The sequence below is a fragment of the Triplophysa dalaica genome, chromosome 11 (assembly GCF_015846415.1).
Source record: "Triplophysa dalaica isolate WHDGS20190420 chromosome 11, ASM1584641v1, whole genome shotgun sequence".
Classification (NCBI taxonomy): Eukaryota; Metazoa; Chordata; class Actinopteri; order Cypriniformes; family Nemacheilidae; genus Triplophysa; species Triplophysa dalaica.
In genome coordinates, this window is record NC_079552.1 from 19,772,807 (window position 1) to 19,789,389 (window position 16,583).

At 37.1% G+C, this 16,583-nt stretch overlaps 1 protein-coding gene across 1 annotated transcript; it reads right to left on the bottom strand.

Moving 5' to 3' along the window:
- Positions 1-503: 503 nt before the first annotated feature.
- Positions 504-16,171, bottom strand: bmp5 (bone morphogenetic protein 5). The gene is made up of 7 exons (XM_056761412.1): positions 15,325-16,171; positions 10,487-10,679; positions 5,626-5,774; positions 3,949-4,146; positions 1,520-1,596; positions 1,329-1,439; positions 504-722 (listed from the first exon to the last, which is right to left on the bottom strand). Exons 1-7 carry the CDS (start codon positions 15,782-15,784, stop codon positions 573-575), a joined length of 1,338 nt encoding a protein of 445 aa, XP_056617390.1. The 5' UTR covers positions 15,785-16,171; the 3' UTR covers positions 504-572.
- Between the last annotated feature and the right edge of the window lie 412 nt (positions 16,172-16,583).

Here is a 16,583-nt window from a genome sequence, read left to right on the forward strand (position 1 = left end):
AGCCTAGGAAAGTTACAAGGATCTTGGAAGACTATTTTCTCTGAATACAAACAAAATAATAACAATAATAAAATATAGATAAAAATGAATAATAATTTGTATATCCTGCTATCCAAAAGAAACTGACATAAACCAGTATTGTGGGTTGCAACACTAGACTATTTGTGAAACATATGAAATGTCCTAAGACACATACTCAGTGCTTTTATAACAACACTAAATGTATTTTGACAAAGAAAATCTTCACTTAAATGACATCTTTTTGGCAAACCAATGTTGTGATTATGTAACTATTTTGGGGATTTCTTCTGTAAAATAGCAGCAAGTTTGTGTTGAAGTGGTCAACTTAATTTATGATAATTCTGGTCTCATGTATTAACATTGGCATTGGCAAACAATAAGGCATGGATTTGTAGAAGAAGTAACTGATCTTTCATATCATATCAAAGCAAAGGCAAATAAATAAGAGGGAATGTAAGCTAATATATACATAATACTGTACATCAAATGTCAAAAACTATTTATTTTGATATGTTTTTCATTGCAGCAATATCACAGAAGCACTCCGGCCTTCAATGACATCCACAGGACCTTACCACCATATTCCTGTACTTTTTCAATATCACGTTGGAGCTGTCATCAAAATACAGCACTGATATGGCATTCAGTTTGGTTGGTGCACAGCAGGGTTTTGGCACATTGTCAGGGAACATTAGATGGACCTACAACAGCAAAAAGTGAAGAAATTTTGTTAATTCTTTATTACAAATGTTCTAAAAAAATGCTTTGTCATGTAATGTTGGCAAGTAACACTGTGTTACAAGCTACTTTTTGTTACCATTAAGCTTACCATTTGTCTTACATTAAAATATACTATATGTGCAGCAAACCGTAATAATCACACATACTCTTTAAAAATATTGATTCCCTGTCTCAAGTCTTATTTAATTTAAAGCATTTTTTAAACAAACTTCCAGGTTCCTTTAGTTGAAAGGAGGTCTTGACAAATTTCCCACAAAATCCGAATCAACAGATCAAGCTGTTGTGAATAGGGGTAAGGAGATACAATAACTGGTTTTAAGTGTTTTTAACTAACAAAGTTATGGATAGCTGATTTAAATACCCAATTTAACCAATGACCCTGCTAGAATTATAGCTTACAATAATGTTATACTGTATATCACAATAATTAGTTATATGTTGCCATGAATAATATACTGTATCCACTGTAGCTACCTTCTATTATTAATATATAAATACATTTTTATAAAAGTACATTGTAATTGAGTTTAAGTGCTATAGTTTTAGACAAAATAATAGATGCCCACCAAGGTCTGGACAATGGCGTGGTTTGTTGCGTTCATATGTGCATTCAGTGGAAACGAACACTCTCCATCACAATAAAAGGCTGCATATCCCTCCGGAGCAATAATCCAGTCCTGAAATGAGAGAGATAGACAATGAGAGACATAGAGTCTGGTTAAATCCATCACATGTGATGTATATGACTAAACTTTACCTGCCATCCTAAGTCACGGAAGCTGACGTAAAGTTCATGTTTTTTGCAGGCTTGCCTCTGTTCACTGGTGTTTTGATCTAGATAACAACAAAATGGACATTGAGTCCTCAAACAGTGCAGTTGTGCTGTTGTTTAGTCTACGAGCGTGTGTGGGCTTGACACACACGATGTGTGCAGCTGGCAGGACAGCTTTGTATACAGACACTGAATGTAGTAAATACTCTAGGATTAAATGCCAGTAAAGACCCCAACATTCAGAAAACATGTGTAATTCCAAAGATGTATGTAAGTAATTACAATTAATTGCTTGAGGTTAAAAGGTCTTAAACATATTTTCTCAACGGAAGTGTGTATAAAAAGTGCTACTGTTTAAATGCAAACTAAAGGTCATAAATGTGGCTTAAACAGAAAACGTGTAGAAATCTATACAGGCGGACTTTGAGATGCTCTTTTCCTGTCATTCCTTTTGAGCATGTACAGTCAGGTCCATAAATATTGGGACATCGACACAATTCTAACATTTTTGGCTCTATACACCACCACAATGGATTCAAAATTAAATGAACAAGATGTGCTTTAACTGCAGGCTGTCAGCTTTAATTTGAGGGTATTTACATCCAAATCAGGTGTATGGTGTAGGAATTACAACAGTTTGCATATGTGCCTCCCACCGCCCCGGGCGAAGCGGCACATATTCCAAGCCCAGTATAGGTGAGTTTACCTCACGAGGCAAACCCTTATACTTGAGCTAGTGCTCCACACATAGTGACTCCCCTCCTTGACTTTCGTCACTCTTGGTCCCCTATCGGTGAGCTGGTGACCACCCCTCCGTGTACTCCAATGCTTCTGTGCACCCCTGTTGGGTCCTCGCACTACTACTCCTATGAGTTCTCCGCATTGGTGAGATGAAGGTAACCCCATTCTGTCGGTTCGACACAACGTCTGTTGTAAGGTACCTGTTACCATGGGCATAAATCCCGGGGGGACAGTGGGCACATGTCCCCCTCCATCCGAGGGTTGTCCAAAATCATTAAAACTTGCAATGTCTATTGTGATTAATACATTCATGTATAACTAAACTTAATTATGTAATTAGAAAAAAATACAAACGCAAGAAATGCAAGATTCTCTTTAATGTAGTTGATGCTGATTCATTAATAAATTAGTTGTTGCAAAAAAGGCTGATTACCGGTGTATTTTTCCATGAATCTGCTATGTTAACGATTAAAATGTTACTTAGCCAGTAAACGTCAGCTTGATTACAATAGCTTGTTGCATAGGACGTCACACACTGCAACTAACACGCCGAAGCCGTTTCCCATGCATTGTTTTATTTGTGGCGACCTGGCATGATGTGGACATTAACTGCCACAATTAGCCACCGATCACCGTGTCACACACAGTCGGGCACATACCGGTGACAATTCAGTGACTTTGCCACTATATTTAGCAAATTTCAGACCTATTTTGCATAGGTGCACAGCTTTCATTAAGTTGGAAAAGGTTGTTTTTTCTGCATCTATTTTGTGCAGTGTGTGCGTGGCGGATAAGCTAAACATGCAGTTGAATGAAACTCAGGCGATTCATCAACGAGTACAATACAGAATTTAAGCATCGTTCACTGTTACTGACTGTTTGGGTACACAAACATGAACATATTACATCTATTTACATAGTTTGTTGGCGGAGGTAGTGCTCTACATGGGAAAATAACCACCACTCTTTAAAGTAGATGTATCGTGACCTTGTCAGGATAAAATGTGTTTCAGTGTTTAAAAAGTGACTCATTGTTAACATGTAGTATCATGGGTATTGTGTTTTTATACTTATTTGCTGTCTTGACAGCAGATCCAAAAAGAAGATTTTAATGTAAACAGCTTTATTATTGTATAACAGTATGTGACAGTTCAATTCAGTTATAATATGACTGCAAATCTGGATGATAAACCTATGAACCATAACGCATATTGTTGCTTTGTGTCGTAGTAAGTACAATTTTGACTGTATTATTTGTGTCCCCTTCAAAAATTGCTCTTGAGAAATTGTATGTTTATTGTCCCCCCTACTGTTAAATGAGATTAACGCCCATGCCTGGGACCCGTATGTATGGAGTGGAGACTGGCATGCCACACTATTCGCCAACTTCATTGGCCTTTTAAAAGTACAATCAGAGATGATAGGTTCTCAAGATCAAACCCCATTCTGTCGGTTCGACACAACGTCGTTCCCTCCATCAGGGAACTGAGGTTACATAGACGTAACCGAGACGTTTTACTGCGGTCATTCTTTTTGTTCTCCTATGTTGCACCAAATACTTTCACTGTTTACCTCATTTGTAAGTTGCTTTGGATAAAAGCGTCTGCTAAATGTAAAAGTAATGGACTTACAACACTGTAAGATATGTTTACAGTTAAAAAATTCAACTCTACCTCCACTTTTGAGAGCCGGTGAAGTTTCTTGTTGGGTTTTGGTTTTATTTCGGTTGTGGGTCTTCCTCTTTCCACCTGTGGCTCTTACGGAACGGAGAAGCACCTCGCTGGCTTTGAAGAAAGCAACAAGGAATGGCTGCTTGGACTGAGGGCCATTTCTTCCAATGATGCCAGCAGATTTCATACTGATGCTTTTACCTGCAACACAAGCAGATGTGAGTCAAATGTTTTAAAACACCACATTCCTGTGTAGCAAAGTCATCACAACTATATATGACAGTTTCTATTGTTCACAGACACTGTGGTGATTGTCCACATGTGAACAGAAAAAGAGAGAGCTGAAATCGGATCATGTATAGCAGACAACCTTATGGCATCAGGTTCCCATTTAAGAAAAAGCTGGGCGTAATTGTGTTTCAAAGATGATACTTTTGCGGTCAATGGCATCTGACGTTGGTAAACGTGTCTGTCTTTAAATGAATATAATAACAATGTGAAAGGAACTGAAAGCAGCTGCATTTGAACAGGGAATGCAACAATAATTAAAAGAGTAAAACGTTTTCTGCTGAAAAACTTCTGAAAGAACGTGAAATATGACTGCAACTTTAAAGTGACCAAATGGTTAGCATTAAATAAACTCCACCACAAATATTAAATATAACATGTGCTGTTAATCGAGCAGATATTTATTGGAAAGTACACTAAATACAAAACACATCATGTAATAACGTTTGGATTATTAAAATCAACATATAGTTCTATGAACAAAAAAGTTGGCATATTTGTCAATGTATAATGCGAGTTTGAAAGAATCCAATCTTCGTTTACTCACCACCATTTAAAGGGCTCACATGACACGGCAAAAACGAATATTATCGTTTGTTTTAGATGTAACCCAATGTGTATACATGATAAAAGGTTAAAAAAACGCTCTATTTTTCATATACCGTGCATGTTTGTATCTCCTCTTTGCCCCGCCTCTCTCAAACAGATTTTTAACAAAGCTCATTGCTCTGAAAAGCGAGGTGAGCTATGATTGTCTAGTGATGAGTAGTGATTGGTCGAATACTGCCAGCGTATGATGGAAATTCCATATTCGGAACATCAGGTTCCAAAGCAATTTTACTGACAGGTAAGCCCACCTTACTAGCGTATACATTTGGGCAGTCTTAGTCAACTTATTCAACAAACTGACTTGTGGGGGTGTGGTTACACATGGCATTTCAGGCAGGTCTGGGTGAGCATTTGCTTTTAGATATAATGCATCTTTTGTTCCGGCAATTTTACATGTCAAATAAATGCATGGGCAGCTTATAACACACCAAACCCAGAAAAACACATATTCGTGCAAAGTGACCCCTTTAAGATTAGATAATTCTGATGACTGTACTTAACACAGTAATCAGTGGAAATGTCATACAGGTCATTTAATAAAGATGTATCATGTGTTGTTGGAAAGGACTATTTCCAACAACAAATGACACATCATCCATTTTTGTTGCACTCACAGATAAAAGCACAGCACACGTTCACATTGCAGCCATGAAATCCAGTGTGCAATTATGGTCCAGCGCTTTGTTTGGCAAACCTCTGTGTTTCTTATATCTTCTATATGCCCTGGTAATGCACCATCCCTCTTGAGAACGGTGTCAAATCTGAAGTGAAAGTGATCCTTACCATCAGCGGTCTCCACACACAGCTGAAGGCCCATATTCTGCTGTGGATTCAAAAGCCAGTGATTACTGGTGGCTGTGATATCAAACACCAGCCATCCTCCATCAGAAGCACGGATCTTTTTAGAGTCCAAAAGAAATGTTTCAGCATCCCTAATGAGACAAAGACATAATATGATTCACATTATATTTAAAATTTCAGTGTCCCACACAAATAAACAATTTTGGAATTAGAACGGCATGTTTCATATTTAAGACAGATGAGGTGGAATTTTATGATTGCAGTCATAAAACAATTTAATTAGTAATGTTGGTTATAACCCACAAAAACAAACCTAGAAATAAGTGCAACCAAATTCTCTCCTAACCTTTTCTTTTCATCTCAACCACAGTTTTTTCAACAAGCCATTTCTGTTCGTATACTTAACTGCGTTCCAAAACTGCACATGGGCCACACAGTGAGACAGCAACCCTGATTTCACAGGTGCAGGTAAACTGATGGGAGACTGTGACAAATCTCAACACGCCACAATGAGAACGAACGGCACACTGTTGCCCTCCGCATAACAATATTTGAACATTTGATTTACTTTCAGCAGGGGTATTTGCAGATAAAACATCCTGATAGAGAGAAAAGTAACAACAAATAGTAGATGGTTGGCCTAAAATGGTTACTTAGGGCGGTTTCACATTAGCACGTTTGGTGAGCACCTTGATTCGATTACTGTCAGACTTCGGTTCGTTTGGATGATGTGAAAGCTGTCTTCCGAACCCGGGTGCGCACCTGCAAACAATACCCGAGGCTGGGGTATGGTTCATGTGAACTTTGGTATTGTTCGTTGCTGATATGAACGCCAGCCTACCAAATTGCAGAAGTGAACCGCTATTAATGACGTTTTATTTGTTAAAATGTGTGTTTGTGTGTAGTTTCACCCTCTTTCCAGATGAGCGTGACTGACGCGCTCCAAGCAGAGCTGTATATCTCATTTCCATTTGCCTTCAAGCCCCCTTAGAGCATTTACAGTAACCATCTGACCATCCCAGCTCAGACAATTCCATCCTTAACCAAGAGCAAAGACGGACTACATGACAGCAGTGTGAAGTTATTGCTGCACACTCAGTGACTTTGATTGGAGGTGGAAACAAAACTAAATATAGTTTATAAGTTAAAAAACGTAGATATGTAAAAGTGAAGAGACAATGTTATGCATTTTGCCGCCTTCTCCTGTGTCATCGTTACTATGCAAGAGGGAAAACAGCCGCTGGCTTGATGACTGCGGTTCGGACCCAAATTAAATAATATGAATGCAGTCCAGCAGGGGCAATGGGATGGAGGAGCAATCGAACTAGGGCTTGGACCAGGCAATCAAACCAAGTGTGAAACCACTGAAGAGAACCCCCCTTTTTGCGAGGGACCTCTTTCTAAAAATATGTAACCATCTGTATGCTTTCATTAATAAAGATGGTTTATAAAGTTGACTGTGGTAAAGTAAGAAAAACATTCACAATCCTTGAAAGGTTGGCCATTTTCTGCACTATATAAATGTTGGGTTGTTTTTATCCATTGATATAGACATTTTTAGGTCAACTGAAAGCAACGTTTGTGTTTGGCCATATTTTTTTTTCCGTTTAGGGAACCTTCTTTTGAAGCCTCAATGAAAGCTCATAAGTGAAACAGATCACAATTTATTAATAATAAATGCAAAATTCCAGGTAACAAATTCCTACACGTTTATGGAACACACTGCCATAGTACTCTCTGAAAGGGCACACTTTCACAGACTGTAAAAAGTGTTAAACTGTGAAATTTATAATACCATTTAACCACATAAAAAGCACAACGGAGAGGCAGAACAAGGAGTGAATGTGTGAAGCCGCTGTACGTGGGTCCTTCATAAACACAACTAGTAAAAGGTCTCAGAACAATTTTAAACCCCTTCTCATTCCTTCAAAATGTTTGGGCTGAGAAAAGGGCCTGGCTATAGTATGACTGAATCATGGGTCTTAATCTAGATTAAAAGACCATTCAAAATGTGAAGAGGCATGTGGGCATTTGGCTCACTTTGAGGGAGCTTTGGAAGTCTCTTGACATACAGGCCCTATATTAAAGCCAGATGTTCAGACCTCTCTGAGGTGCAAGCGCTCTGACAAGCTGTACAGATATGCAAAGAGTGATAACTGATGGACTTTCAAGACTTCAGTAAGTGCTGGAGCTTGCGAATGAGCTGTAAATGGAAAGCTTTATCCATGACCACTAGCAGAGAGTATATCCGGTGAGATTGAGAAAGAACAGGGTCGCTGTGGTTGGCTCTGTTGGCACCTGGTAAAGCATTATTCCTAGCGAGGAAGAGGTGGTCAAAATTACATATAACAGAGCAGAACTAATGCCATGGTTGTATAGTTGAACCAAGCTGGCCGTATCTTAAAAATCTGCAGGGCTGTGGTAGTTTTCCTTAGAAAAACGTTTCCATACATCATTCCACAATGGCTATGCAATCTTTAGTGCAGAGTAGGCTGACGGTACAGAATGGACCTCCCAAATCTCCAAGCGACATTCTATAAAAGGACTTGCATTACGGGACTATAATAACTTGAGGTGAGGATTGAGGTATTTTCTATATGATCAGCTGATTTATTCATGGCTGTGGCATTAGTGAGAGAGGCGCCGCAACTGTAGGACTTGTTTAGATTAATTTATAATTACAATCATCTCCAGCTGTCAAACATGTTGATAAATGTTATAGTGATCATATGAATAGTTCAGATGCAGAACCCTCTAAAACAGTGGTTCTCAAACTTTTTTGTTGTAAGGCCTCCTTTGTGTAGAACGCATTGCTTTGCGGCACCCCAAATAAAGACTTATAACTTAGAATTTTAATTTAACCAAAACATTTTCAGTTATACAATGCTGGAACATCAATTAATTTGGTTGGTGGTCTTATTTTAAATGTTTGATTGCGTAATATCTATGATGAATTTCTATATTTTATAAAATGGCACTAAATCTGTGGCCCCCCAGATCCATCTTCGGGCCCCCAGTTTGAGAACCACTGCTCTAAAAGCCATCTCCGTCAAAAATTTGATTATAATGTTAAATTTAAAAAAAAAAATGTTTCAAGGAAAGAGAAACAAATCAGATAGAGAGAGAGAAAGTCTTAGGACATTAATTTTTTTCACGTTGCGGTTCAGGCCAATCGGACATTAGTTATATTATGTAATTTGCAATTAGGCTAGTGCTGCAACTGTTTTCTTTAAAAATATGTGATTTTGGATCACATATAAGCTGCAGCTTTATATTTTCACTTTGAATAAAGGCCAATTGTGTAAATTCTGTGCATTGTTCACAATGTGTAGATTAAACACGAACATGATATGAGGCAGTCAGACCCTGGAAAATTACAGTTGTGAAAGCAAATATCCTCAACTGTATTCCTGAAACAAGTTACACAACTTCATAATTGTAACAATTCCAAAATATGTTACATCAATATTACTTCTGTATTTCAAACGTATCCGTTTTATATATTTTCAGAAGTAACTAAATGACTTATCCAAGTCTGTACCACTGTCAGCATGTTCAATGGTGACAGATTACGCTGTTAAAACAGCCCTGATGCTTCCAGTGTAAACCTCACAGGGAAAACTCCAGACAGACTCACTTGTGTAAACAGGATGTCCTTTTATTTTCCACTTGATTGCCTGCCTAAAGTGTTTTACAGACCAGGCATAGCTTTCAAAGTCTGTATTAAAGCTTTAATTGGACGTCCGGTTTAATTTAAACTCGATTAAGTTCATGTGATCTTATTCATAAATTCATCATTTCACTCAGTAGCATATACAAAATTGTTGAGAGCTTTTTTTTAATAAACACCTTAGCATACAATAAAAGTTCAGGCAATTCAATTCAATTCAAGTTTATTTATATAGCACTTTTCACAATGTGTATTGTTTCAAAGCAGCTTTACAGGGGCAAACAGGAAAAACAGATAAGTTAGAACACAGCACAGTGCATGGTGTTTATACAACGAGTAAGATCATTCTAATAAATAATATCTAATTTCTAATTAAATAAATAAATGAATGAATGCAGTCTCCCGGTGAGCAGGCCATTATGTTTCAGATGCAGGATATCTGATCATCTGATGAAGAGCATGTGTGCTCAAAACGTTTGTACTGTAAGTCTATTAAATATTTTGTGCCGATTTTGTATACATTTTTGGTCAAGCACCCATTTCAAGTTGATGTGCGGTCAATGCAGGATATAGAAATCTGTTGATCTCTCTTCTCATTGCTTGGATTGTGTGACTAAAACTGCAAATGTTTTTTAAGTTGATGGAGCATTTGTGTATTCTTGGCACTTCATTTTAAGATCGCTTTAGCTTCTTCTGATCCCAAAATAGAGCAAACAGATACTGGGCAATGGGATTTTTATAAATCCGACCCCTATATCAGCATTGAAGTCAAATTTGTTCTCAAATACACAACAGTGTTGCATAGATTCTTGACAATAGCTCTTCGTCATCATTTGATTAATCATTAATTGCTCTTATAATTTCATTTGCCACTTGTTTTCTCATGGGTGATAATAGCACTATTGACCTTGTGCAACAGACGTGTTTGATCTAAAATGAATGACGATGACTTTAAATAGTAAAAATTTTATTGTGCAATTTTAGCACATTTAGCAGCTGGTTAAACTGAATATTGGTTAGTGAGTAAAACGAGTATTGAAATGGCATACGCAAAACTGGCGAAACAGAATTTAGTAAATGAATTCACTTTTTGGTTAACTGGCATAAGGTTCAAGTAAAGTTTGATCAAGTTTTAAAAGGTAGCATTTATGGTAAAACTGCATATTTGCTCACCTGTTTGCATATTCTTTGATGACTTGATATATGGTGACTTTGAGTGTGATGTTCTCGTATCGGACAGGACTTTGGTCTTTATAAATCCTGAACTCGGCAGCAGTCACAGCTTCACCTTCAGGAATCTGAGTCAAGTCGAAACGAAACTCTCTGTAATGTCGTCTGTGATGGGAGAAATCCTTATCCCTCTCAACTGCATGAAAACACAGAATGGACAATAAGGAAGCGTACAGGACTTATGGGGTTCACTGTAGATTCCGCTATTTGATGGATATTGCTGCACACATCGTTAACGTCAAAAGCTGCTTTCTTCAAAAAGTAATTCATCAAATTTTCAACATTTCAGGCCCAATGCAAACATTCAGACACCCAACAAAAGCAATATCCAGTTCATTAAATCAGCCATCTGAGCACAGGTAGCAGCCTCTAGACAGGCCCTTCCCTGTATTCTCTCTCCGTGATGAATGGGCTGTCAGGTAAGAAAAACAGGCCTTCACTTATAACACACTGTGAAAAGCTGACAAGACACAAATCCAGAGTTAGTATTTCGCGAACAGTGTATCACAATGTCTGACCTCCAAAGATACACATTTGAAATCTCCTGAAAATTCCACGATGCTATCAAAGTCCGAAATTCAATACGGCTTCTTAAATGTGTGGAAAACAGTGGAAACCCTAACATGAGAGGATTTTGATTGGAAGCGATTTGAAGATGAGGCATAACCCATATATCTAGAAGCCAGATGGCTATTACGTGTTGAGTTCAATTTGCGCTTTTACCCTCCAACAGGCCTCTGCTAGAGTGCTTTTTAATTGGTATCTCAAAAAAAAGTAACGCTGTGTACTGGACTGAAGCATATCTACAGAAATTCAAAAGCTGACACTGCAGTTTTCTAGAATACACCATTTCTCCACATGTATTCAGATTATGAATCATGACATCTTGGGTTGTTTTCAAAAGCAAGCATATTGTTTTACTAATAGTTTTACACGGCTTGCTGAACAGATACCAAAAGTTTGTTAAGATGTTAATATACTTTACGATAACTTTTCCATACATAGGTTTGGGAATCGAAAATCAAAGGAATCAGATACTTGAAATTAAAATTAAAATTCCTATTATCAATTCCTGTGTGCATATTTATGTTAATGAAAGCCCTTATGAAAATTAACCACAAGTGATTATTAATTATAGTTTAGTTATAAACTATAATTAATTATGCGTTAATTATAGTTTAACTATAGTATTTGCACTAAGCACAGGAACCGGAAACTTACCATTTTCATTATATTTACTACAGTTTAACCATGATGTAATTACACTATGGTAATGCAAATTGTAATAAATCAGACAAAGCATAGTTGCTGAGTGTATATATACACAAAACCGCAAATTTATACATATATATATATATTTTTTTGCAAACCAGTCAAGGCTAAATTTCCAAACAGGTTGATATTTTAATGTTTTACTTCAACTCTGGAATCAAAACTGGGAATCAACAAGAATCTAAATCAATAAGCAGAATCGGAATCAGAATAGATACAATTCAAACAATACCAAACCCTAACCTCAAGGTTTCGATTTCACATTGAACAAATTCAAAGGTTTGGCTTATATAAAATCTGTCCAATTTTTGTCTAAGAAACAGTCTAAACAGTATGTTTTTTATTTGGCATGCTGAGTATTTTCATATGTTTCTTTCATACTTTTGCACATACACTTTTAAAAAGATTTGTGAGAATTTATATATCTGTTTTCATTTAAATACTATTTTCTATGGGGAACACCCCTTGAATTCAATGTGAATGACAGCAGTCAAGGCAAAATCATAAAAATACTTTGTGATTGTTTCTTCGTTCATGTCTGGTTATATAGATTTTATACAATTCATTTGAATATTCTTGCAATGGAAATATAAAGGAACAACGTTTTTATTGTATATATTTCTTTAATGGCAATAGTAAATGCATGTAGTTCACAATCTTTCAACAAAAAGTATGCAGGGTGATATGTAGTCAAACAGCAGCGCCTGTGAAGAGCATCACAGAGTGTGTGGTGCTGGTGAAATAGTGCAGCTTGACTTCTCTGATAGTTTATCTACAGTGAAAGTCTGTAGTTACTTAACACAAAGAGGTCAGAGGGCAGCCTGCAGTAATTCCAGCTGGACAGACTCAACTCCAATGTCCTGAATGCTTATTAAGGACAGAGGCGAAAGATATAGAGTGAAAAGCTTTGGTATCTTACACAATTTGAGCTTAAAGTGAGACATTGTTGAGATTTTCTCCCATTGAGACATTTAGCTTCATAATAATGGAATAATAAAAAGATCTAATTTGATATTAAAGATCTCTGTAGGTGCACTTCTTAAAAGGTTTAAATCCGTAGACGGTCCGCTTTTATGCAGCATTAAACCCATGTCATCAATACAATTTAATACATGTTATGTCTTGTTTTAGACTGAAAGGGTATGCAATTATTTTTGTGCCAATAAGAATGAACGCAAACTTTTAGGAAACAAACAAAATGAAGAAAAATGCTCTGATTATGAAAACAATAAACTCATGTAACATGCTTTACAAATAATCTGTACTCACAAGGATTTAGGCACTCTCACACCACATTTACAAGCCAATGTCGAGTCAATGCGTCATAGCCCTAAGTATACTCACGTGTAACTTAATGTGGGTTTGGAGTACCGTCAAGCCAGTCATTTAATTTACAATGATCAGAAAAACTATGCCTACCAGAGCATGGAGATACTTGTGATGCATCGTCAGTTTTGAGGAAATAGTGTTGCTGTAAAGTGTTACATTTACAGTTCATCTTTTTTATTTATGGGTGATAAATGTGATGGCATTTTATGTATTGTTTTTATAGTAGCCTATTGTTCCTTTAAATGTTATTTCCTGTTTATATTTTAAGAAGTCTCCCTTTTATGCTTGTCTTTAATCTGTCTTATGTAGGTGTGTATATACATATGGAAGAGTTGTTTAATGCAGACTAAATTAATAAAACGAAGATCCCCAATTGTGTCATTTTATGAATCTGTTTTGTTGAAGCGATAATTTGAAAATCTATTTTGAATGTATTGATACTATTTTATGAGGACTTTCTGTGGATGTAAAGAAAGGGACATAATACATCCACCATACTGTTTAGATACAGTATTTGGCTTTAAAAGAAAAAAATAACTTGCTTTAACTATCTGAAGGCTCAATGAATCACGTACACTCGAAAAATGTTAACCTCCGTTGTCGCAACTCTCTCTCTCGATGGCAATGAGAAAGGCGAACGTAAACTCAAGAAGTGTAAACGAAAACTCTAGCAGCAAATTCATAAACCATAATTTTGTAAAACGAAATTTAGAAAATACAGTTAATAAAAATAAAGATTATTTGAAAACCATGTTACATTCTTGCAATTGAGTTTATTGTTTTCATTATCTGAGTGTTTTTATCTTTCTCATATATTTTAGTTTGTTTCTTAAAAGTTTGCGTTTATTCTTATTGGCACAAAAATAATTCCATAAAAGAGCTGTTCATGTCCTCAAACTCCTGAATGAAAACAGATGGTAAAAAGGTGATGATGGTGAAGTCTACCTTAACACACACGTTTATTTATACTGCCATATGTGACAACCAAACTTTGGTTTATTCTGAACTCCTATTGTATCTTTTTACGCCACATCGGCGAAATCAACAAATTCATGCAAGATTTCTGTGATTCATTCCGATATAAAATCATATCCTCCCAGTAAACAGAACAATTTCCTTTTAAAGGCATGTTCTTTAATACAATTATACAAGAAGAAATGGCTGTATCAACCACTAACACATAAATTGAATTAGCGACGAAAGGAAAAAGCCAGTAGCTATTGGTACCAGATTAAAAGATTTTGAGCAAAAGTGGCCTTTCTTTCATCTGCTTAACAACAGGAAGTCATTATCTTCAGGTCAGACAGGCACATGATAAGTTTACATGAACTGTGAGGTGAGGGGTCACAGCCACTGAAGCTTCACAGTATATACTTATCATCTCATCACAGCATTCTCTAAAAAATAGCCAAAAACACACTTGAGTACCTTTCACACAAACACACTGAGAGGAGTGTAAAATATGAATTGAATTACAAAGTGTTTGTGTGTGTGTATTTGTGCAGAAGCATATTCTGATATAATGACACTCTTTATAGCAAAAAAATCCCCTAACCTGCAATTGCCTCAGAGTTTCCAGTAATCATACAGTTATATATAAGGTTTATTGAGTTTTCAAGGACAGCTTAAATGCTGATGGCTAAATAATTACTGTATGTAGGCACTACGTGTGATATTTTAAAAGACATGAAATTATATCATATGAAATATGGAGTAACAGAGATGTACATCTTTGTGTAAAGACAAATAAAACAGATATTTAAAGTAGAAATGTGGAACCAATGAGTTAAGGAAATGGCATGAATAAATGATGTTTGCGTTTGGTAATGTAGTGAATAAATTTATTTAATAAATTTCTATTACGCTCTGTTAAATTTTGGCCTGTTCAGAATCCTTTCTATATTCTTCCTGATATTTTCAATATCGTACAGAAATGTGACATTACTTCTCCTTAGCGTGCACAGAAATAATAAAGTTGTTTTAAATATAGGTACAAAGATCAAATCATAGTGTACTGGATTTTGACCGGTTTAACATAATTCATTATTATTACCTGTAGGTAATAGGCTACAGCGAAAAAAAAAACGTTTTATAGGCTAACAGTTACGCGCACAAACACATAAAATAACGCATAAGCCTAGTCACACATTGCAATCCTATATCAAAGCAAACGGACCTACCTAGATTGACAAAACTCATCACCATATCCGCGTCATTCAGAAAGTTGGTGTCGTGCTCTGTGGCCAGAGGCGGATTCTGGCTGGCAGCGGGCGCTGCGCGGTACGCCTGATGCGGTGCACGCCAATGTCCATGTGCAACTCCAGACGCGCTTTTACGCGGTTTCCCAGTGAGCACCTTTCCGAGCATCACGTTCTCCTCGTCGGTCGTCATCGCGTTGTACAGGTCCAGCATAAACAAAGGTGCTGACGACCCTTGTTTCCCCTGCGAAAAGGGCCTGGGACGGTGGGGCAAGCCCAGGATGGAGAGGATTTCTTTCTGGATCTCTCGCCGCTCGTGGTTACGCAACCGCCTGTAAATAAAGCTGGAATGCAAATGGTTGTCCCCTAAACCGCACTGAACGCTGTGAAGAAACCCCAGACAGCTCCACACAAGTACAAATGTTGGCGCTCTCATCTTCATCTCTCAGGATGATGCTTTCAACAAGGGCGCGCTAGGTTGACGCTGGGGCACACCATGGCGCACCATTAATACTTGTTTTGTTCTTTCGGTTTACTGAAAATACGCTCCCTTCTCGTAGCTTTGACTTTTTTCCCTTCAAGTCCAGACGTCCTTTAAACCACAAAGTGGGGCACCGGGTCAACTCTTGCTTGCTTACCATCCGAAATCTGCTCTGCCGTTATTAGGCAACATTTTCATCACTTTCGTAAGGATGAAAGCTTAGTAGAGACTACGTCAAATACGTAAAGAAATTAGAAAGAACTTACAGAATGCTCTTCACTTGTAAATGGGACCACTGGACGATGTGGCAATACAGAGGTGTGCAAATTCAGAAATCAGTGCATGAACTACCTCAACAGTAGACTACATCCCTGAAAAAGTGTTGAAAGCGGTAGTCCGTCCCACACTCCCGAGGGTGTGTATCAACCTCTAGCGGTCGTATATAAAACATCATTGACCTGGGGCATGAATGCAACCTTACTGTGAAATTAGAGACACTTGATATATGAGACCTTTCGTGATAGGTCAAAGGAAAAATCCAGTCGGGCAAACACCTGTCAGATTTATTTCATGAGTCCTCAGTCTATTGGCTTGTATTTTAGCTCACGACGAGTGTGTAGCCCAGAAGCACAATGTGAAATTGTTTTAACGTGCGTCAGCCTACGACATTTGTTTTTGATTTTTGTTATCCCACAAGCTAATTATATGGAAGCTCATTTATCTTTTTTCTTAATTTGTATATTATATATATATATATATA